At 38.5% G+C, this 25,133-nt stretch overlaps 1 protein-coding gene across 1 annotated transcript; it reads left to right on the top strand.

The window, feature by feature from the left end:
• Positions 1 to 11,095: 11,095 nt before the first annotated feature.
• USP44 (ubiquitin specific peptidase 44) lies at positions 11,096 to 23,475 on the top strand. Its single transcript, XM_028150304.2, has 5 exons — positions 11,096 to 12,532; positions 13,895 to 14,090; positions 17,410 to 17,518; positions 21,077 to 21,282; positions 23,140 to 23,475. The coding sequence occupies exons 1-5, from the start codon at positions 11,108 to 11,110 to the stop codon at positions 23,334 to 23,336; spliced, it is 2,133 nt and encodes a 710-aa protein (XP_028006105.2). The 5' UTR covers positions 11,096 to 11,107; the 3' UTR covers positions 23,337 to 23,475.
• The last annotated feature ends 1,658 nt before the right edge of the window (positions 23,476 to 25,133 follow it).

Raw genomic sequence — 25,133 nt, 5'->3', positions numbered from 1 at the left:
GGTACTGATAAAAGAAAAATGTTTTTGCCCTAGCTGGTTTGGTTCAGCTGATAGAGCGTCGACTGAAGGGTCCCAGGTTTAATTCCGGGTTGAGGGCTCAGTTCCCCAGTGTGGGGTGTGCAGAAGGCAGCCAATCAATGATTCTCTCTCATCATTGATGTTTCTATCTCTCTCCCCATCTCCCTTCCTCTCTGAAATAATTTAAAAAAATTTTTTTAAAAAAGAAGAAAAATGTTTTGCTATAAAAATTATTTGTTAAAATGAAGAGTCAACATATGCCAACTCTTTAATATCTATCTTTTGGGGGGTCTCAGGAGTATTTTCTGTATTATTATTATTATTTTGTTGTTGTTAGTCCTCGCCCAAGGATATTTTTCCATTGATTTTTAGAGAGAGTGGAAGAGAGAGGGAAAGACAGAAACATTGATTGGTTGCCTCCTGCACAAGCCCTTACCAGGGGCGGGGCTGGGGAGGAGCCTGCAACCAAAGTACATGCCTTTGCCTGAAATTGAACCCTTTGGTCCGAAGGCCAATGCTTTATCCACTGAGCCAAAACTGGCTAAGGCAGAAGTATTTTCTTTAATGAGATAAAATGGTTACTGTGACAATTTTATTTTTTATTAAATTTTTTTTTTTTGTTAATCCTCACCTGAGGATATTTTTCCCATTGATTTTTAGAGAGTGGAAGGGAAGGGGAGAGACACACAGTAAGAGAAACATTGATGTGAGAGAGACACATCGAATGATTGCCTCTCACATGAGCCCTGACCAGGGCCAGGGATTGAGCCTGCAACCGAGGTATGTGCCCTTGATCTGAATCAAACCCGAGACCCTTCAGTCCGCTGGCTGATGCTCCAACTACTGAACCCCACAGGCCAGGGCCCCAATTTTATTTATTTATTCATTTATTTATTTATTTATTAAAATATATTTTATTGGTTTTTATACAGAGAGGAAGGGAGAGGGATAGAGAGTTAGAAACATTGATGGGAGAGAAACATCAATCAGCTGCCTCCTGCACACCTCCTACTGGGGATGTGCCCGCAACCAAGGTACATGCCCTTGACCGGAATCGAACCTGGGACCCTTCAGTCCGCAGGCCGATGCTCTATCCACTGAGCCAAACCAGTCAGGGCCCCAATTTTATTTAAATAGTTATTCTGCCCTGGCCGGTATGGCTCAGTGGGTTGGAATGTTGTCTGGTACACCAAAAGGTGGCAGGTTCAATTTCCAGTCAGGGCACATACCCAGGTTGGGGGTTCAATCCCCAGTCAGTGTGGTGCAGGAGGCAACCAATCCATGTTTCTTTCTCTCTCTCTCCTCCCCTTCCCATTCCTCTCTTCCTGTCTCTGAAATCAATTAAAAAAATTTTTTTAAGTACTGTTTATACATCCGTTTTTTTCTTTAATTGCAACAGAATGTATGTATTTATATAAAATGTGCAGACCCATTTCCTATGGATGGATTGCGTGTGGGAGTCAACCAATTCAAGTTTCTCTCTCACATTGATGTTTCTCTCCCTCTCTCTTTAAAGTCAATTAAAAAACATTTTTTAAAAGTATATATTGTGCCACAATTTGAAGGCTCTTATATGCCATGTTAAGTTTAGATTTGTCTTGTCGTATTTCAAGACTTTTAAACAATCCTTTAATAATTATAAAACTATGCCTATATGACACACTAGGAATTATATAAAATGTAAATGTTATATGATGATTATTTTGACTAAGTATGAGCTATGAAAGGAGGAAGCTTCTTAATAGAGCAGATGATGTCATTTTAGTGTCTATTCAGATTTTAAAATATAAATTCTTTTTAAGAATATTATTAGCTATTTCCCTTATTCTGTGTCACTTTTTGAAGTATAATTTAGTTTGGCTATTTTTAAAAATATTTTCATTTTGTTTTTGTTAATCCTCACCTGAGGATATTATTTACATTGAGCTTTAGAAAGAGAAGGGAAGGAAGAAAGAAGGGGGGAGAGAGAGAGAAACATCAATTGGTTGCCTCGCACGCACTCCCAACCAGGGCTGGGGATCAAACCTGCCACCCAGGTACATGCCCTAGACTGGGAACTGAACCCTCAATCCTTTGGTGTGTGGGCCAATGCTGTAACCACTGAGCAAGCAACACTGACTGGAGCTAAAAGCCTTTTTTATTAAATTCTCACCTGAGGATATGTGTATTGATTTTAGAGAGAGGAAGGAGGCAGGGGAGAGAAACATCCTATCGAATAAAGAGGGATATGCTAATTGACCGTCTCGCCCTCACAAAGATGTTGAAGCCCACAGCCAATAAGGAGGGAATATGCTAATTGGCTGCCACGCCCTCAAAGATGACAGAGCCTACAGCCACAAGATGGCAGCGCCCAGTCCCCTCAGCCCCGCCTGCCTCCGGAGTTCTCCAGTCCCCTCAGCCCCCCAGTCACCCAGGGCCAGCCCGAGGTGCAGGCAAGCCTCGGATGGCATCTGCCCAGCCTCCCAGGGCAGGCCCGAGGGATGACCAAATGAACAATCAGGCTGCGTGAGGCGACCAGGTCAGCGGGGGGGTGGGGGGCGCGTGAGGGTTGACCAGGCTGGCAGGGGGGCAGTTGGAGGTGACCAGGCCAGCAGGGGAAGAGTTGGGGGCGACCAGGCTGTCAGGGAGAGCAGTAAGAGGCAACCAGACTGGTGGGGGTGGTGCAGTTGGGGGCAACCAGGCTGGCAGGGGGGACAGTTGGGGGCAATTAGGCTGGCGTGGGGGGGCAGTTAGGGGTGACCAGGCAGGCAGGCAGGTGAGCGATTAGGAGCCAGCAGTCCAGGATTGTAAGAGATTCTAGACCGGCAGTTGGACATCCCCCAAAGGGCCCCGGATTTCGAGAAGGTGCAGGCTGGGCTGAGGGAGACCCCCCCCCCCATCCCCCATGCATGAATTTCATGCACCAGGCCTCTAGTGGATATATATGCCCGGAGGGTATGTGCCCTAACTGGGAATTAATTGAACCTGCAACCTTTTTAGTGCATGGGACAACTCCAACCAACTGAGCCACCCAGTCAGATTTTAGTTGCTAATTACATAAAGAAATCCAAATTATATAAATGTTTATTGTTATTAGTTGATTACTTTAGTATTTCACTTCTCCATATAAAAGTTATAGAAAATGTGAAGCCCACAGCCAATAAGGAGGGAATATGCTAATTGACTGCCACGCCCTCAAAGATGACTGGTGGGGAGGGCAGTTAGGGGCGACCAGGCTGCCTCGGATGGCAGCTGCCCAGCCTCCCAGGGCAGGCCTGAGGGATGACCAAACGACTGAACAATCAGGCTGCGTGGGGCGACCAGGCCAGCGGGGGGGGGAGAGAGGGGGCCGTGAGGGGTGACAAGGCTGTCAGGGGGCAGTTGGAGGTGACCAGGCCAGCAGGGGAAGAGTTGGGGGTGACCAGGCTGTCAGGGAGGGCAGTAAGAGGCAACCAGGCTGGTGGGGGGGGGTGCAGTTGGGGGCAACCAGGCTGGCAGGGGGGACAGTTGGGGCGATTAGGCTGGCAGCGGGGGCAGTTGGAGGCCCTCCCGCTGGTCATCTTTGAGGGCGTGGCAGTCAATTAGCATATTCCCTCCTTATTAGCTGTGGGCTTCACATTTTCTATAACTTTTATATGGAGAACTCTGTTTTTATATGTTTATTTTTCATGGTTACTTCCTGACTTTTATTAAAAAATATTTTTAAAGTAAAGAATCTGAAAATTGTGACTAATTGCACTGATTAAAAGATCTAGATTACTTTCGTATGACTGATCTTTGGTTCCAACTTTGTTTTTTAAATATTTTAAAAATTGATTTGAGAAAGAGAGAGGGAGAGAGAAAGAGAATAACATCCATCGGTTGGCTCCTGCACACACCCTGGCCAGGGATTGAACCCGAAATCTGGGCATGTGCCCTGACCGAGAATTGAACCAGTGACCTTTTGGTGCACAGGACAACTGAGCCACGCTGACCAGGGCGACACTTTCTAAGTGTCTTCTTGAGAAACTAAAGTAGAAAGGGAGTGGTCAGCTGAAAAGAACACTATGTTGAAAATAACCAAAATTTATAGAACGTTAATTTTTGAAGTAGCTACCCTTCTAATTTTTTAGAGTTCTTGTAGCTCTTGGTAATACTTATATTTGGAGCATGATATTTATCCAAAGGGTCACTATATATAATACCAAATTTCAAAGTAACTGAAACCTAATTAGGGTTGAAGAAGTATGTCTCAGTTTGCTTTTACATAAAAACTATTTTGCATATCTGAAAGCATGTAGCATGGGATAAGACACATGGTAGACTCTGGTTAAGGATAGAGAAAGTAGGATAATGACATCACAAAGTAACAGGAAACTGTGCCTTAACTGACCATAGGGGGAAAATGACCACTTAGTTGAGGGTAATTTTGGCCACTAGTGATCAGTGACTTCCTATTATCCACTGATTCAAATAATGCGAACTGAAGTGAGACCTGCAATTAATACAAGTTAATTGATTGTGCCAAGAATTTAGTAGCCTGAAACAAAATGGCTATAAAAACCCCTAAGATCTTCATAAATCTGTTATTTTCTTTTTATTAAAGTGATAAAAAATGTTATCCTCTCTGACTGTAGGGAACTTATCCAACAACGGCAGAGTAAGGATGTATATATACATAAGCACAAGGATTCGTATTTGACACCACTCAAGTACTTTAGGAATTTAGAAAAAAAGAGATTTAAAAAAAAACAACAAAAAAAACTAGAAATACTTTGCCCTGGCCAGTGGCTCATTTGGTTGGAGCATTATCCCAATGCACCAGGGTTGTGGGTTTGATCCCTGGTCACCAAGCATGCAGGAATCAACCAATGAATGCATGAAAGGGTGGAGCAACAACTTGATGTTTTTCTCTCTCTCTCTCTCAAATCAATAAAATAAAATACAAATTTTTAAAAAGCAACTAGAAATACTCTGAGAAGAAGTTGGGTCTTAGAGGATGAATATGTTTTTGAAGGGTGCAGGTAAGGGAATGATGAAGATGAGTTCAGGAAATTAGCTAGGCATGATTCTTTTTGGCTGGAATGCACAGAGGGGTAATGACAGGAGGGGTAATAAGAGAAGGCAAAGAAGATAAGTTGGAATCTGAAGAATTTTGAAAGCAAGACTGACAAATATATAATATTTTCATTGCTCCACTGCTATTATGAAATAAGTTTAGTGAGTCGTGATCAGCATTAAAAAAAAAATAGGATAGGAAATACCAGAATATACCATTCTTATAATGATCGTTTGTGAAACTATTGTTCCAGGTGTATTTGTGTGTATTTGATGTGTACATACACATTTACTGAAACCCCATGTAAAATTTCTTTGCAGATAGTGGGGTGGTGAGGGCCTGGGGCAGGGGCCGGGGTGGACTGGAAGGGGTCGATGGGGGGAAAAGGAGGATATATGTAATACTTTCAACAATAAAAATTAAAAAAAAAATTTCTTAGGCTGAGTCGTAGTCAAAGTTAAAAATCACTATTTTATTGGACTGTGGGGAAGAGAGGACTTTGAGTACAAGAGTTAAATGCTCAAAGTTTTTCTGGCAGGATAATACTATGGAGGAGAGTGAAAGTTCAGATAATGGAAGACAAGTTTGGAGATTACTGTTGTGCTTCAGGAATAATACAATAAAGTTTATAATGAGAGTAATAGCTCTGGAAATGGAAAGGAAGAAGGACTTGGGGAATGATAATCAGCCATATATATATATATATATATATATATATATATATATATATATATGACAAACTGAATGTGTGAGGGAAGAGTTAAAAAACTATAAAGATATCTAGCCTGGGTACTTGAATGATATAATATAATATATTTAATCAGATACTATTGGAAAAGAGGCTAATTCTGTAAAGCCAAGATATATAGGTAAGCTGAGTTGAAGTGTGTCTGAGATTAATTCAGAAAGGTTAGGGCCAAGGATGAAGTCTTAGAAGTGAACTATCTAGATCTGATTTTTGAAGTGAGTTCATTTCTACAAGAAGTTTGAAAAGCCATTAAAATAGATCAGCAATGTATTGCTACATGCTTAAAGCCTAGATTGTATGTTTCAATGAGTAAATAAAAATTAATCTCAGAATTCTCACTGGGTGGTAAATATAAGCAATTTTGTGCTGTTGAACTTTAATAAGTTAAAATATTTTACCTGTGATCTTACTTAATTTTTGTGTCTAATATAGACCTTTGACCAAAAATACCATATCTAATTAAATCTTAACATCTTTTTTCTTTCCCAGTCATTTTAGCTTTCTATTTTATAATTGCTTTAATGATATGCTAACTCTATATAAAATAATTTACTTTCCAATAAGTTCAATACAATTATTTTCTTAAATATTAGAGATTTGCTAAAGGGAATTTTGAAAATAAAATGTTTGCTCAATTAGATGGCATGAAAAGTTTGAATAGCTTAGATGTGTTTTTTTTAACAAGTTAAATATTTTATTGTCTTTAAGCAGTGAAGAATGACAAAAAGAAGCCTTTAGAATATTTATAACTAATCTGTCTTTAAAATAAAGATTAGCATACTTGGTTTTTTTAAAAGCCATTTTATAGCTATTTATTGGAATTTCAAGTTTGAGACATTTTTAAAAATATATGAGAAAATGATAGTATAATTTTAATCTATGTAGATTTCATTCAAAATATCTTGACTATTTTAATGTTGCTGTTATATGTAGGTATAAGTAATATTTTGTCAGAGTCTATGTAGGGGATACAAAAATGACTTGTTAAAATGAATATACTACCAAAAATTACATATCTAGTCTGCTGGAGCCAAACAGAGTTAATAGTTTCTCAGCAGTGGATTAGCAAATGAAAAGAAGCGCTCTGAACTCTGTAGAGGAAAATAGGAAGTGTCAAGAAATACTCCCATCCCCCCTTTTTCCTCCGAGCTTTTAGATCTTTGTGTGATGAAGCTCCTTTGGGGATACCCTAGTGGCTGTCTCTGAGTTTTTGGTCCAAGCAGCAGAGCAAACTGGAGATTTCTGGTGCCAGCAGCCTGCCTCTCTAGCTCCTGCTTTCCTCCCTGACCTTCCCTTGGGCATCCATCTCCTACTGATTTTTTTCATAAGCAGAGAGGGTAAGTGAGCCCCTATCTAAAATATTAACCTCACGATCTATCATTACACCATTCTGGTTTCACTTATTTGGATTTTTAAAAAGATTTTATCTTAGAGAGAGTCCCTTTTAAAACACAAATACCCCTGGGAGAGGTCAGATCTTAGTTCACATCTAACATCTTAGTTAACAATTAGCACCTTAGTTGGACTTAGTTCACATTTGCTGAGAAGGAGGAACCCCTTACTAAAAGTAATAAAACTATAAGAAATTAGCATTTATAATATTATCCTTAGTATTGTTGATGTTACTATTATTGGCAGCTAAGATGTGATATTATTTAGTGCCAGGAATTGTTCTAAGTGCTTTGCAAATATAAATTTCTCTAATTCCCTCAACAACCCCATGGGTCTTAATATCACTGTTATTTTATAGATAAGAAAACTGAGGTTTGTGGAGCATAAATAATTTGTCTAGGTCACATAGTAATTACAGCCAGGTGTTAAACGCAGGCATTTGGATTACAGTGTGTTCTCTAACCATTCGCTGTGATACCATTCCCCTGCTGTATTGCCTGAGAGATGGCATCTGATCAACGGTTCACCTTTTTCACAATTTTGCTATTCAATTATAGGCGACTTCCTATTGAAGGTCAGAGACCATGCCATCATCTAAATAGATATTTTTAGTAACAAATGCAATGAAATAGGAAAATTCCTTATAACCAAGGGAATTTATTTGCTGAATATAGAGAAAGGATTAAAGAGGCTAGTGTATAATTTAAGCACATGCATAGCATTATCTTTCCTACTTACAACTTACTATATAAATAACATGTTCATTATTTTTAGATATTTGAAAATATGTATTAATTAAAAGAAAAAATAATTTTCAATCCCACTAACCAGAGATAACCCCCCAAATATATATATATATTTGTGGAGCATAAATAATTTGTCTAGGTCGATGCTCAACCACTGAGTCACACTGGCCAGGCTCATATAAAATATATTTTTAAATATATATATATACACATACATACACACACACACACACACACACACACACACACACACACACATATATATTTTATCTGAGCCTGGCCAGTGTGACTCAGTGGTTGAGCATCGACCCATGAACCAGAAGGTCACTGTCTCTCCCCCTCCCTTCCACTCTCTCTAAAAATCAATGGAAAGAATATCCTCAGGTGAAAGTTAACAAAAAAAATAAAATAAAATAAAATAAAAGAAGGCAGTGTAGTGACCTGAAATAAAATCCACTTACAAAATTTAGAATGAAATAATTTTTCTTTAGTATAAGTAAAAAGAATTTCCCTCTTCATCTCTTTAAGTAGTTGAATATTGTCTATGACTTGCCAGAAACAATTGTTTAATTAAATGATCTGTGTTCTTTATATGATCCTTTTAAAATAAAAATAGAAGAGAGCCCTAGATTCTTCTCTTAATCTCTATATTGAATCAGTTCTTTCAACCAGTGTTTGTTCAGACCTCTGTTCCCATCGTTGCTTCATCACTGCTGAAGCTTTAATTTCCTTTCAATATCTGGAGTAGCACCTGTCCCTCTAGATCTGCAATTCACATTCCTCTGCAACCTACTATCTGATCATGGCATTCTCCTCTATAGAATACTCAGTGGCTTTTTTATTGATCACAAGTCCTGGTAGCAGGGTTGGGGATGATTGGGGCAGGGAATTCTTTGGTTCCCAGGTATGGGTGAGTGGGTCTAAAAGGCAAGTAGGGGATATGTGCAGGTTCCAAGGGGCCACATACTGTTGTCTCTGCTAACTTCACATAATGGGGAGAGGGCCAGAGCCGGGGCCTCCTAAAATGTCAGCTCTGAGCCCTTGTTGTGTGAGTGTAAAAGCAGAGAGTGCAGCTGTTGTGTGGAGAGTAAACATTTGGTGGCAACAGGGATCAAAGCTGGGAGACCATTTAGTAGCCTTATTGCAGTAATTCAGGTGAAGATTCATTTATGGCTTGGGCCTGGGTGGTAGTAGTAGAGGTATCGAGTAGTCATATCCTAGATATATTTTGAAGGTAGAGCCAACCATATTTCCTGAACAATTGGTGGGGGAGAGTGAAAGAGGAGTCATTAATGACTCCAAGCTTTTTAACCTCAGTACCTGGAAACATATTAGATAATGGAGCATAGTAATCACTGATGTCTTAATTTTGCCATTAGCAGTTGAGTGTTATGAGATCTAATAAAATCCTCTTTGGCCATATTTTTTGACATCAGGAAATTTTGAGGGAAGATAAGTAAATTTAAAACATGTGGTTGGCCGAAACCGGTTTGGCTCAGTGGATAGAGCGTCGGCCTGCGGACTCAAGGGTCCCAGGTTCGATTCCGGTCAAGGGCATGTACCTTGGTTGCGGGCGCATCCCCAGTAGGGGGTGTGCAGGAGGCAGCTGAATCGATGTTTCTCTCTCATCGATGTTTCTAACTTTCTATCCCTCTCTCTTCCTCTCTGTGAAAAATCAATAAAATATATTTTTAAAAAAACATGTGGTTGAAATATGTGTACATGTGAATGTTGGGACTGGTCAGTCTTAAGTCTATATTCAGGGATACCCTATATCTAAAAGTTAAGAAATGGAGGGAAGGAGAAGGGGATGTCTCTGGTTGCTAGGTAGGAGATTTTTGCAAAAAAAAAAAAAGAGATGGAAAGAAACCAAAAATCAACTTTACCTTTGCAGTTTTCTAAGGGCCCTAGGTGGTACCCACAAGTACCTTTGAAATTCATATTGTCTTGCTGCCCTAAAAATTAAAGCATTGATCATGCTACATACAATGTTCTGAGTGTTTTATAACCAGGTTCACACCTATGACCAGAAATTAGTGTTCAATTTATGTTAAATCAATTAAGAAAGTGTTTTGTGATCCCTGCTTTTATTTAGATTTCGGTTCCCTATTTTTAACTACTTGTAGTAGAAGTGTTCCTGACTTTATCTGATAAAGGAACAAGTTTCAGTGTCAAAATCATATAGGTGATAGGGGGAAGAGTTTTGTTTTATTATGTTGGCTTTGTGTTGTATCATTTGTTTTTAGAATAAGCTTTTAATTTCAGATAATGCTTAGTTAAGCCTACCAGAATGTAAAAGTTCATTACATTGCCATCCAGTTTGTATTTTTTCTTTTTATTTGCTTACAAGTTCTTGCACATTCCTGAGTCTATTCAAACACAAAGGCATTCTCCCCTTCTGTCTTTCTCTCTCCCTAAGCAAACTGTCAAAGGCTATCAGATCAGAGTATGTTTTAGAGTCATGAATTAAAGGTCATTATTGATTTACTAATGGAAAGCCAACTTTAAAAATGGTAATTAAGTAAAATATGAAATACGATTTATTTAAATGAATAGAAGAGAATATTAAGATGTATTCACTATAGCCACCATTATAGCTACCATTTATTGAGCATTTACTGTGTGTCAGATAGTTTATCTCAATTCTTCTGCAATTTGAAGTTGGTATGATTTTTCCCTGTTTTACAGATAAAGTTTAGAGGAGTTAAAATATTTACTTAAGTCAGACATACAGTGCTATGTACAGAGGTAAAATTCAGACCTAAGTTTTTCTGCTTCAAAAACCTATGCTTTTAACTATGAGTATGTTTTAGTAACTCTACATAGGGTTCTCAGAACAGATATTAGAGACATATTTTGGTCTTGCCAGCCCCAATCTTCAGCTGCCCTCACACTATTAGGTAGATAGTGGCAGAAAATTTAAAAAAACTTTAAAGGGAAATAAGGTGGAGAGAAGTCTGCATGCAGCAAGGGAAATGTGAGAACTGCCTATGGTATTATGACAGGCCTAGAAATTGGAGCAGAAGCAGCAAATTTATAAAATTATTCTTGGAAAAATACCTCATAAAAACAAAAATATTGGCTTCTTATTTTATTAAAATTGACAGTGTTCTGCTTAGTTTTCAGATGCTTCAAGAGTGAAGAGAGACTGATTTGGATTATGTATTTCTCAGCTAGATGAAATAAATGTTAACTATGGATAAATGCAAACACATCGGACAGTTGCAGCTTGCTCAAGACCATTCCATTCTCAACCCTCAGAAATGGCATTGTGTGAACTGCAATACAAGTGAGTCGATTTGGGCTTGCCTTAGCTGTTCCCATGTTGCCTGTGGAAGGTATATTGAAGAACATGCTGTCAAGCACTTTCAAGAAAGCAGGCATCCTGTTGCAATAGAGGTGAATGATATGTATGTTTTTTGTTACCTTTGTGATGATTATGTTCTTAATGATAATGCAGCTGGAGACCTGAAGTCACTGCGAAGTACATTAAGTGCAATCAAAAGTCAAAATTATCACTGCACCACTCGCAGGGGAAGGGTTTTACAATCTATCGGTATAAGTGGTGATTCTTATTTCTTACATGACGGTGCCCAATCTCTGCTTCAAAATGAAGATCAAATGTATACTGCTCTTTGGCACAGGAGAAGGATCCTAATGGGTAAAATTTTTCGAATTTGGTTTGAACAATCACCCATTGGAAGAAAAAGGCAAGAAGAACAATATCAGGAAAAAATAGAAAATAGAGAAGTAAAGAAAAGACGGCAAGAATTAGAGCATCGAGTTAAAGCAGAATTGGAAAGTATGCCTCCCAGAAAGAGTCTACGTTTGCAAGGTCTAGCTCTGTCCACCACAATAGAAATAGTTCCTGTTCAAGAATCACTACAAACCTCAGCATCATCAGCAAAAGATCAAGTAGTATCTACCTCAGAGGATGTAAGATTTAAAAAAGCCAGTGACCCCTCAATTAAACAAAGGCCAATTGTAATTCCTGGTGTAACAGGATTAAGAAATTTGGGAAATACTTGCTATATGAATTCTGTTCTTCAAGTGTTGAGTCATTTACTTATTTTTCGACAATGTTTTTTAAAACTTGATCTGAACCAATGGCTGTCTGTGACAGCTAATGATAAGACAAAATCATCTTATAAGCATCCACCAATCACAGATACAGTATATCAAATGAATGAATGCCAAGAAAAAGATATGTTCTCTGTTCACTCCAGACATCCAACTTTATCATCCAGACTAAATGTTGGAACATCAAAGAGTAGAAAGATGGAACTTATTCAGCCATGGAAGTCAAGTTCACAATACATTTCTCTCTGTCATGAATTGCATACTTTGTTCCAAGTCATGTGGTCTGGAAAGTGGGCCTTTGTCTCACCATTTGCTATGCTACACTCAGTGTGGAGACTAATTCCTGCTTTTCGTGGTTATGCCCAACAAGATGCTCAGGAATTTCTTTGTGAACTTTTGGATAAAATACAACATGAACTAGAGACAACTGGTACCAGGTTACCAGCTCTCATCCCCACTTCTCAAAGGAAACTTATCAAACAGGTTTTAAATGTTGTGAATAATATTTTTCATGGACAACTTCTTAGTCAGGTATGGATTTTTTAAAATATGATTTTCATTGTAGGGACTTCATAAAGTGAAGCCTAAAAGATGCATATTCTCTATCTCATACAGGAGTAGGGAACCTTGTTCTGCCAAGAGCCATTTGGATATGTATAACATCATTTGCAGGCCATACAAAATTATCAACTTAAAAATTAGCCTGTTATATTTTGTCAAACATTTCATTACTCCTAATGCCTTGGCAGGGCCAGACCAAATGATTTTTCAGGTCTTATACAGCCCGTGGGCTAAATGTTCCCCACCCCTGATCTAGTGTGTTAGAGCTAGTACTGTTTTCAAGTCAAAATAGATCACTTTCACAGATATATATATATATGTAAAGTCAGCTCACTTTTTATAGTTTCCTTCATGAATCATTGGAAGTAGTTTCATGTCCATGGTATGAAAGCTTTTTTTGTGGAGAAGGGAAATTAGGAGACAGAGCTTCTTAGGTTAACTACATTATATTTATTCTTTGAGAGGTTGAGAAAAGGGGGATTTAATCCTACAGGGAACAAATTTGAAGATGCTGATGTTGTTCAAGCATCAACCGCATTTCATATTGTGTGGAATGATCTATAAAGTCTATCTTCAATTATTTTGAGTGTTTTCTGGCATTAAATCCTGATGAATTCTTCACAAAAGTTATTATTCTTTCCCTTTTCAGTTACTATATATCTATCCTATGTAAGTTGTTAGAACTGCCCATATTCTTTGTGGTTCCTATATTTTGGTGAGGATTTTAATGTAGTGATGTTTGCTTTAAATGGAAGTATGACCTCATTATTTGTCATATTACCATCTTTTGAAATGATCAGTTGGTAGGTCTTCAAGATCTATATACACTAATATACCTCTGTATATAAAAATATAGTATTTTACTTATATCATGGTCAAGGGGTTATAGGGATTTGGGAAGAGAAAATCAACTGGTGAAAGATGAAGAAGGAAAAAGGGCAAAGAACTGCAATTCTAATTATCTAAACACATTAAATTAAATGCATATAAATATATATCATATATATACATACATTCACCTAAATGGATATCTGATTAAATGAGTCCACAGTTTGTTTTTACCTAAATTCAGATTTGACTAATGCCCTTGGAGCTTTTTGAATGCCTAGTAGTTAAAGTCCACCAATGCATAATGGTTAGTTTACTGACAGTGTTTTTGGAAGGAAAAAAAATAATAATAATTTCCTAAAAATAATATAAAGCAGATTATTCAGAATTACGATAGTGCATTTTCAGAAGAAACGCTTTTTTTTTTTTTAATTGGCAGTGACTTCATGAAAGGAGTAAATGTTTTGACAGGAGGATTGTAATCTGAAACATTTTTATTTGCAGGTTACATGTCTTGCATGTGACAACAAATCAAATACCATAGAACCTTTCTGGGATTTGTCACTGGAATTTCCCAAAAGATACCAATGCAATGGAAAAGATATGGCTTCCCAGTCATGCCTGGTTACTGAAATGTTGGCCAAATTCACAGAAACAGAAGCTTTAGAAGGAAAAATCTACATATGTGACCAGTGTAACTGTAAGTAGTGACTATATTCTCCTTGCTTTTCTATGAATGAATGAAAGGAAGCTGGAAAAAATTCCTTAAGTAGCAGTTATGGAAATAAACTTTCTTTGTTAGTTCATCAAAAGAAACTAGGCTGGATATTTCTACTTTATAATTGGCATTTATGAACCTTTGTGTATGTTTGCATTAATGATATTTAAAAAAAAATTTATCCTGTGTCAATTATGGACAGAAAGGATTAATAAAATTTAAAAAAAAATAAATTTCATATGTGAGGCAGAACAAAGTAGCAAAGTGCCGGTGGTCTTGATCCGGCACCTAGAAGCATTCAGGAACCTGGAGAAGCACTGTGCATAAATTAATCAAGAGTCCAGAGATGAAACATAATTTTGGAAGGCATTATGGGGAGTCAGAGAAGACTTAGCTAAAGGAACTAAGTTCTCCTTGTCTCAGGACCCCTCGCTATTTATTAACACAATTCGTCCTAAGGTAAGGTGACCAGATTTTAACATTGGTAAAGCGGGACACCATTGACTGGCGGGGGTGGGGGGGTGGGGAGAGTTGTCTTTGTTTTTTTTTTAAATATATTTTATTGATTTTTTTACAGAGAGGAAGAGAGAGGGATAGAGAGTTAGAAACATCGATGAGAGAGAAACATCGATTCAGCTGCCTCTTGCACACCCCCTACTGGGGATGTGCCCGCAACCAAGGTACATGCCCTTGACCGGAATCGAACCTGGGACCCTTGAGTCCGCAGGACGATGCTCTATTCACTGAGTCAAACCAGTTTTGGCCTGGGGGGTGTGTTCTTGATTAAAAATTTGGTCTATATTGTAATCGCTTTTGGTTTTTTTAATAAAAGGAAATTCACTTCTTAGATCATCGTTGAATTTGCATCCTCTTTTCTTACTCATTATGTTAAAAATCTAAAAAAATAATTTAAAATTATATTATAAATTATTATATACATATTGCTTAAAAACACAGTAAGTAGGTATATAATTAATTACATGAACATATTTTATTGTTTATAAATTAAATTAGTTTGATTGTTATAAAGTAACTATATTTTAAAAATTATTTTAATCCTATATTTCTTTCTAAATAATAACAATGCTAACTTGTATTATTTTTCCTCTGAATTTGCCGTAACGTAAAGTCGTAAATGTCACTTTCAAGGCCGGCGCTAGACTTTTTGCCACCACTATAAAATATAAATAATACGAGTACTGTCTGCTAAATTCAAGAAAATTTATGTATTTATGAAATAAATAAATAAATTACTTACCTAAATTATCTGAATAGCTGATTTGTAATGACATCACTTGTTTAGCTTACTAGCACGCAGTACGATGTGTATCGTCTGAGAGACAGTTACAAAATGTTTTTGTCGTTGCCAATCCCAAAAAAATGCCATTGTTCATTAAGTCCAAACAATGGTGGTCGAATCCTAACAACTGATCAACAATGCGAACTTTGATAAGCAGTTCTTGATAAACAGTTCTCAACAATTATTTGTTATTATTAAAGTTTGACATTATAAAATTAACAAAAATAATATAAAACTCATATCCTGGCTAAATAGTCACATGGCCGCCGAAAACCGTATATTCCCTTCCCGTTCTCCCGCAGTTCCCTAGCTTGTCGTGCATGCTTTCCAAAAATCGGGACTTTTTTAAAACGCCGCGGGACAAATTGTTAAAAATCGGGACTGTCCCGCCAAAAGCAGGACGTCTGGTCACCTTATCCTAAGGCAAGGTGGAGATATACACATCAAAGGGTAGGGTTTCGTATACATAATCCATTGTCAGATTGGAAGAATTTGCCTACGGCTGTTCAGGTGTTTGGCCAGTAGGAGGCAATAACATGTAGATTAAGATTCCCTGAGCTGTCTGGACGCAAGCAATCATTTTTGCATCCTTTTCAGGTATGGGGAAATGCCCTCAGCCATCTCCAGATGATTCAGCCCTGCTGACATGCTGGAATTGGCTTCTGGCAGCAAAGGGGAATAGTAACAGGAAAGCATGTTATTTAGTACTGAAAGAAATGTTTGCTTTAAGTCTTTTTGCTATATATAAAAACATTAATATAGATAGTACATGTGTATATGTGTGTGTGTACACATACCTATGTAATAGAAAATAATATATAGCTGAACTGCTGCTATGGAGATTGGCTCCAGAAAAAAAGATTTATTTTGAAAATGTCTACCATCTCTTTTATATTAGTCATTGTTCTAATTGCTATGGCTAGAGATTAGGCGCTTTTAAATGCTCACATACCTAATAGAGGAAACAGGTAAACAATTAAGATCTGCTAGAGTAAGCTCTCTAATAGAGGTGGGCACAGGGAGATGAAATAGCCATGTCAGTTAAAGGGAAGCATCATCCTTCAGGGGAATAGTGTATAAAAGCACATTAGATCTATCTTTTATTATTATTATTACTGATTTTAGAGAGAGGGAGAAGGAGAGAAACATTTATCGATTGCTTTCCGCATGCACCTTAACCCACAAACTGGGTATGTGTCCTGTTGGGGAATTGAACCCACAACCTTTTGGTTTATAGGGCGATGCTCCAACCAACTGAGGCACACTAGCCAGGGTCTGTTGTGTCTTTATGTGTGGTGTCTTTATCTCCTCTATCAATGTGTACATGGCATTTTAGTGTTTATACTATAAATTTTCAAGAATTCTCCCTAATTGTCAGGTCTGAAAAAAAAATGATGCTAGGGCTCTAGATAGTAAACTTCTAAGGTAATATAAAGGAAACATTGGATGTTCTAGCATTGAAGGAATGTCACGTCAATTGGTGATTTTATAAAATGACTTACACTGGCATTGTTTTCTGAGTGCTATCTAATATGAACTGTTATAGGGAACTGAAGATTTATATAGTTAGAAAAAAAATCTTGATCAAGTTTGTATGGTGAAGTTTTTTCTTTTTTTTTCTTGGATATAAATGTGAGTGATCCTAGAGGTTTTCATCATCAAATCTGGGAGTAGAATGCTATTATGAATGAATGGAAAATATGGTTTTATAATACATTTTAAAATATTATAAGCACTACATCATTCTGTTGACATATTTACAATATTAAGTCATTTACTTAATTGTTTACATGTCTGTCCACCTTGATCAGCTCATAAGTTTTGTGTTTTTTATTATGTTTCTTAAGGGCAAGGCCATGTCTTTATCTCTAGCATAGTACAGTATCTGTAATATAGTAGATGTTTAAGTGATAATGCATGTGTGAATTATTTTAAAACTTTACTCAGCTTTTCCTTGTGTCCTTAAATTAAATTTGATTTTCATTCTCTTTGATATCACAGCAAAGCGTAGAAGGTTTTCCTCAAAAACCGTTGTACTCACAGAAGCCCAAAAACAGCTTATGATATGCCACCTACCTCAGATTCTCAGACTACATCTCAAACGATTCAGGTTAGTAGTAGTAGTATCAGTTGCCTACCAACTATACACTTCTAAATTATCATTACTTATTGTGCTTCAGAACTTAATACATGATGAATTAAATTTTAATACTGTATACTTGGCTAGTAGATAACTTAGGTCTACTTATGACTTTTAAGGGGAAAAAATTCTATCAGTGTCTCTAGCCTTGACCAGTGGATGCCATATTCAATATCTAACCTGAGTAGCTTCCCTTGTAGAACGCATTGCTGATTAGCAGACTCCTCACATTTTGGTCAGCTAAGTAATATTATTCTCCTTGTAAGTTTCTGCTTGTACTGTAATATTCAGCATATTTTAGGTGTAAAATGTTTAAATTTGTAACTTAGAGTATTTGGCTCAATTGCTTCATCCTTGGAAAATATTTGAACAAAGATACATCAGTTCAATTCAAAGCAGTTAAAAACAACTCTAGTCTTCAGAAATATATTTAGTTAGGTGAATAAGTTGACAAATCTGTTGGTTAATCAAAGCATATGCTTTCATACCTTGCAATAACCAGGTTAACCTGAGAGCTACTGTTCTCTTAAGGAATGAGAAGTTACTTTATGTGCTATGATTTGAAAATTATTGAGACCATGGCTTAATTTTTTTAACAGTTAAAGGAATACATGTTTTTAAAAAATACATTACAGAAGGCAAACTAGAAGCCCAAAATAAAATTACCTTTCTTTTCAGTCCTACTTCCCACTATTAAGTTGACTCAGTTATTTCAGTCAGAAAACATCATATGAGTGCTTTTTAATTCAAGATGTTCTATATTCTTTGAGGAATATAAAGTAGAATTCTTTTCATAAGAAGATTATAGTAAGACATGCACAGAAATAATGGTGAAGTAGAAATAGTAAATATCACAAACTATAAACAAACTGATTAATCTGAGACTTGCAGGGGGAAGTTAATTGATGTTCAAATGTCCCCAAAGCCTCTCTAATGACATAGGGGATTTATCATTCAAGTCTCGGTTCATGTCATCTCTTTAGAGAGGACTCCCTGACCATCCTATTTAAAAGCACCACCACTCAAACCATCAGTTTCACATTACCCTATTTTGCTTAATGTCAGAAACCACTGTTTGCAATTAACAGTTGACTTATTTCTCTTCCCCTACCAGTGGGACAAGCTCTGCACATAGTCAATGACCTAAAATATTAAGTGAATGAATGGGGTATAGACAAAGGAGGAGTAACATGAACAAAGGTGTGGAGGAAGGAAAGGGAAGGGTCTACAACAAAAGGTTTAGTGAAAAGTCAGGTGAGACCTGCCATTGTGTATAAAATCAAGTAGAATGAAAACAGGAAAATTATTTAGATTATTCATACTGCATTTCGGGTTCAGGTAACAAGGGCCAGAGAGCACTGAAAAGTGAGAACATACATGATCTTCTGTAAAGAAAATTGAAAGGATTTAAAATTTTGTTACTTAAACTGATACTTAATTGGCAACTATAAACTGTTGGAGAACCTCCTGTTCTTCATAACTGCTCTTTTATCTGGTATTTGAAGGTCTCCTTAATACAAACCTGTTTGACTCTTATTTCCTTCCATCTTCTGCCCAAAACATATTTGATCCTTCATGCCCTGATTTATCTCTGATTCAGAGACCATGTTGATACTGCCTTTACCACCACATTTATCTTTCTCCTTTATTAAAAAAGCACTATTGTATTTTCCAGTGTATAAAATATATCCTATATAATAAAAGAGGTAATAAGCAAATTGACCATCACTTCAACACACAAGATGGCCGCGCCCATGTGGACACAAGATGGCCGCCACAAGATGGCCGGCAGGGGAGGGCAGTTGTGGGTGATCAGGCCAGCAGATGAGGGCAGTTGGGAGGGACCAGGCCTGCAAGAGAGGGCAGTTGGGGGAGATCAGGCCTGCAGGGGAGGGCAGTTAGGGGTGACCGGGCTGTCAGAGGAGGGCAGTTAGGGGTGACCGGGCTGTCAGAGGAGGGCAGTTAGGGGTGACCAGGCCTGCAGGGGAGGGCAGTTGGTAGGGACCAGGCCTGCAAGAGAGGGCAGTTGGGGGCGATCAGGCCTGAAGGGGAGGGCAGTTAGGGGTGACCAGGCCAGCAGGGGAGGGCAGTTGGGAGGGACCAGGCCTGCAGGGGAAGACAAGGGCAACCAGGCTGGCAAGGGAGGGCATTTAGGGGCGACCAGGCTGGCAGGGGAGGGGAGTTGGGGACAACGAGGCCTGCAGGGAAGGACAGTTAGGGGCAACCAGACTGGTAAGGGAGGGCAGTTAGGGGCGACCAGGCCAGCAGGGGTGGGGCAGTTAGGGGTGACCAGGCCGGCAGGGGAGGGCAGTTAGGGGCAATCAGGCTGGCAGGGGAGCAGTTAGGCGTCGATCAGGCTGGCAGGGGAGTAGTTAGGGGGTGATCAGGCTGGCAGGCAGAAGTGGTTAGGGGCTATCAGGTAGGCAGGCAGGCAGGTAAGCAGTGGAAGCCAGCAGTCCTGGATTGTGAGAGGGTTGTCTGACTGCCTACCGAGATCGGGCCTAAACAGGCAGTTGGACATCCCTTGAGGGGTCCCAGATTGGAGAGGGTGCAGGCTGGGCTGAGGGACACCCCCCTCCCCCAGTGCACAAATTTTGTGCACCGGGCCTCTAGTAGGGTAAATAAAAGACAAAAGAGAGAATGGGATTGGGGAGAAGCACACAGGTTCTCTTTGAAGAAGCATAAGAAAAGGAATATTTCTAATAGCTTCCAAGTTCCCTGCATGTGCCTCTCAGTCCTGTTCTCTTTCCCTCCTCAGAAGTAAACTGTTATGAATTTTGGATACATTGTCATCTTGTTGTTCTTCGTCATTTTACTGAATTTCAGCAGGAAAAAAAACTGAGTACTCAATTTATCAATAGGAATGAGTATTGTCTATTTAGATGGCTTACAAGTGTTTATTTAGCATAATTAATATAAGGTTTGGATTTTATGGTAAAGTAAAAGAAAATGAGAATGATAGGAATGGCTCATGTTAAGTAGGTCCCATTATTTTTGTCTGTTTTTCCATCTTTACTAAAGTTAAAGTTGCATTGGATGCAGGATCTTTTATACAGTTCCTGTGGTAGGAGTGGGATATGACTCTTAGTCCAGCAGAATATACAATGTGCAAGCCTTACTCTAGTTCCATACTGTTTTAACATTCTACTAAAAAGCATTTTCACATTTTTCCTTCAAAAACCTGTCTATAAGCCTTTGTTCCTTCTCTTATCAGCTATTGTTTGTCTTAACCTCATGTTTTATTTAATACCTTAATACTCTTATTTTCATTGAAGTCTGTCTTTTTTCTCTGTTCAAAACCACCCTAAATGGATTAGAATCTCTTGAAAGAACTGCCATATTATTACATTATCCTTCCTCCCCCAGTCCCCCACCATTACACTAGCTCATACTATGTACACTGATAAAAACACTGCTTGCCGTGCTTCAATCTAGTACTGGGAAGTATGACCACATTGACTATTTGTACCTAGTATCTGGTTATTTTCTTTTGATTTTGTTAATACTTTTACCCTGGTTTGTTCACAGATGGTCAGGCCGTAATAACCGGGAGAAGATTGGTGTTCATGTTGACTTTAAAGAAATCTTAAACATGGAGCCCTATTGCTGCAGGGAGTCTGTGAAATCCCTCAGACCAGAATGTTTTATCTATGACTTATCTGCTGTAGTAATGCACCATGGGAAAGGATTTGGCTCAGGACACTACACTGCCTACTGCTATAATTCTGAAGGAGGTATAGATGGGGAAAAGTGTTTTATCTTGGGTTAGACTTGGCAGCTGGAGTTCAGGCTCTAGCAGTTTCTAAATTGGCCACCAAATCTTCTTAAGCAAAGCCACTTGATCTCTTGTTTTCTTTCAAGAATGTTTTTGCATTATTGCTCATAGAAAATACTGAGGGTCTGCCTCCTTGGATCCTTCATAGGTGGCAAGGGTGATTGAATCTAGGTTTAATATTTTATTTCCCCTTTCCCTTCCTACTGTTAAAGGATGAGCCTCTTCTTCATGCCTATTTTCCCTTCCTCCCCCAAGACACACACCTACAAGAAACACACACACACAAAAAAAAACCACCCAGAAATGACGTGTGGACAAAAAGCCCAGTTAATTCAGGAAGGTAATTTAACACTAAAGTATGAAGAGTCAGTTGTATACTATTGGCTTTATAGTGTGACTAGAGGCCCAGTGCATGAAATTGGTGCACTCAGGGTGGGTGGGTCCCTCAGTCCAGCCTGCGCCCTCTCACAGTCCAGGAGCCCTAGGGGGATGTCCAACTGATGGCTTAGTGCTGCCTTGGAAGCAGGAGAGGCTCCCGCCACTGCCATTGCACTCGCCAGCTGTGAGCCTGGCTTCTGGTTGAGCGGTGCTCTCCCTGTGGGAGCACACTGACCACCAGGGGCAGCTCTTGCGTTGAGCATTTGCCCCCTGGTGGTCAGTGAGTGTCATAGCGACCAGTCATTCTGCCGTTGGGCCGAAACCAGCTCTCTGACATCCCCCAAGGGGGTCCCAGATTGCGAGAGGGTGCAGGCCAGGCTGAGGGACCCCACCGGTGCATGATCGGGGCCTCGGAGGGACCACGGCAGGGCTCCAGGTCGTGTCAGGTCTGTCTTGCTCAATCAGCTGGACCCCAGCAGCAAGCTAACCTACTGGTCAGAGCGTCTGCCCCCTGGTGGTCAATGCACATCATTGCGAGCAGATAAGTGGCCTTAGCATATCATTAACATATTACTCATTGATTGGTTGAACGGCCAATTGGACAACCAGACACTTAGCATATTAGGCTTTTATTATATAAGATAAGCAGCAAAATCATTAACTGTTAAGATTATACCAGAAATTAAAGATAGTGTCAAGTAATCAGTAACTTCAAATTATTTCTAGTATAAAGGTAGATAATTCCAGAGTGACATACTGCCTAAGCTGTATTTCTCACTAAAAGAAATGAATGGGCTGGACAATGATTTCTCTTAAAAAAATAGCTTACATCAACCTAGGTGTCCACCAATAGATGAATGGATAAAGATGTACATAAATAGAACATCATATAGCCATAAAAAAGAATGAAATCTTGCCATTTGCAACAACATGGATGGAGATGGTATTATACTAAGTGAAGTCATACAAAGAAAGACAAATACTTTCTGATTTCACTTATACCTATATGAGGTCTAAAAAACAAAAGGACAAAACAAACTCAGATCCAGAGAACAAATCGATGGCTCCCAGATAGGAGAGGGGTTCAGGGAGAATGGGTGAAAAAGATGAGATTATGAAGTACAAATTGCCAGTTATACAAATAGCCACAGGGATGTAAAGTACAGCATAGGGAACCTGGTCAATAATATTGTAATCATTATGGTGTCAGATAGGTACTAGATTAGGATATCAGATTGTAAGGTATAAAAACATCTAATCACCATGTTGTACACCTGAAACTATACTATAATATTGTATGTCAACTCTAACTGAAAGTAAATTTAAAAAAACTTGAACTCACTGAAACGAATGCTTCTAAATCCATGTTTTAATTTATAACAGAATTTTCTCAAGTTCCTTTATAAACATTAAGGCATATTTTTGTGCTTCACTCTAGGGTTCTGGGTACACTGCAATGATTCCAAGCTAAGCATGTGCACTATGGATGAAGTACGCAAGGCCCAAGCTTATATCTTGTTTTATACCCAGCGAGTTACTGAGAATGGACATTCTAAACTCTTGCCTCCAGAATTCCTGTCTGGTAGCTTACCTCCTAATGAAGAAGCTGATACTTCTAATGAAAAGCTTAGTTGATCCAAAGATAGTGGGGGCTTCTTGCGATTTGTATACATATCTTCTCAAAGGGCTGATTTACAATTTTGAGCTTTGTTTTTATTTACTTATTAATCAGTGCACACTATGTTTATAATATTTTTACATACAAGTCTTTTTACAGGACAAAGCATAAATATATGTATATCAATGATAGCAGGTAACCTTTTTTCAAGTACGTGGGCGTTTTAAGCTTTTAGTATTTACCTCAGACTGGTGTTACCTCTTTTATATTTTAACTAGAGGTCTGGTGCACAACATTCATGCACTGGGCGGAGGGGGGGGGTCCCCTCAGCCAGGCCTGCACCCTCTAGCAGTCCAGGACCCCTCGGGGGATGTCCAACTGCCGGCTTAGAACATCCCTTGAGGGATCCTTAGCACTGCCGAGGAGGTGGCTACACTCATCAGCCATGAGCCCGGCTTCTGACTGAGCAGCACTCCCCCTGTGCGAGCACACTGACCATCAGGGGGCAGCTCCTGCATTGTGCGTCTGCCCCCTGGTGGTCAGTGCATGTCACAGTGACTGATCTTTCCGCCATTCGGTCCATTTGCATATTAGGGTTTTATTATATAGGATTGGCACAGATCATGAGTTTGTACTCAAGTTCAAGTGGCATCATTTTATACACTTATCTTTTTTTAATATATATTTTTATTGATTTCAGAGAGGAAGGGAGACATAGAAACATCAATGATGAAAGAAAATCATTGATCCGTCTGCCTCCTGCACATCCCCCAATGGGGATTGAGCCCACAACCTGGGCATGTGCCCTTGACTGGAATTGAACTTGGGACCCTTCAGTCTGCAGGCCAGTGCTCTATCCACTGAGCCAAACCAGCTAGGGCTATACATTTATCTTTTGTAGCTATTTTCCAAACAAATTTATTTGATGGAAATATTATAGACACTTTCTTCACTAATAGTCTTACCCAAAAGTCAAATAAGGCTATTTGTATATTGAAGTTACCTTTGCCCCTTGAAGGTACATAAATTACTATTTTCAAAGAGAAAAAATACTTATCAATCACACTCATTGATATTCCTGAAGCTTTGTGTGTTACAGGGATCAGAAGACATTACTGTTGTTAAAGGAACTTCATTTTTTCAAAAAAAAAGTATTTTTAATAATGGTTCTTCATTTTGCATAGTCAACCATACAAATGAAAATGACAGCTTTATAAACAGTATGCTTAAATAACTTCAGTACTGTGGATAGAACAACAATGATGGTTGGGACTTACAATGATTCGTCTGGCAGCAAACTGGTTTGTTGATTCTAATAAAGAATATATGAATTTACCAAATAGTGTATTGTTATAAAAGTACAATTTAATTTGGTTTATGAATTCATTTTGTCTAAATATTAAATCTTTTAAAACTTTGTACCACATATCTTGAGATTCTTCATGGAATAAAATGTATGTCTTGAAGAGAAAAAAATTACAGGGCAGAGATGATTGTTCAAAACTGGCAGCTGGGTAATATGCATCTCATTTTTTCTCAAGTCTGGACTGCTCACTCTTGCTAGGATTATCTGAATACTAGGAGCCTCTCAGATATTCAAACATGGGGTCCTGACATTTTAAATGATCTAATCTTGCATTTTATTAAAAAACACAGTATGACTCTCTGTTCTTCCCTAATAATCTTACCAGATCTCTTTATTTCAGAAAGAGGAGAATCCACTAATATATGTTGATCAGCTCTATGAAAGTTCAGTGTTAACCACTAGATTTTTTTTTTTTAAAGCTGGTCTGCTTGCAGGTTGAATTCTTAAT

The sequence above is a fragment of the Eptesicus fuscus genome, chromosome 7, assembly GCF_027574615.1.
Source record: "Eptesicus fuscus isolate TK198812 chromosome 7, DD_ASM_mEF_20220401, whole genome shotgun sequence".
Classification (NCBI taxonomy): domain Eukaryota; kingdom Metazoa; phylum Chordata; class Mammalia; order Chiroptera; family Vespertilionidae; genus Eptesicus; species Eptesicus fuscus.
The sequence above is the reverse complement of the archived record's forward strand: the minus strand, read 5'-3'. Positions and strand labels throughout refer to the sequence as shown.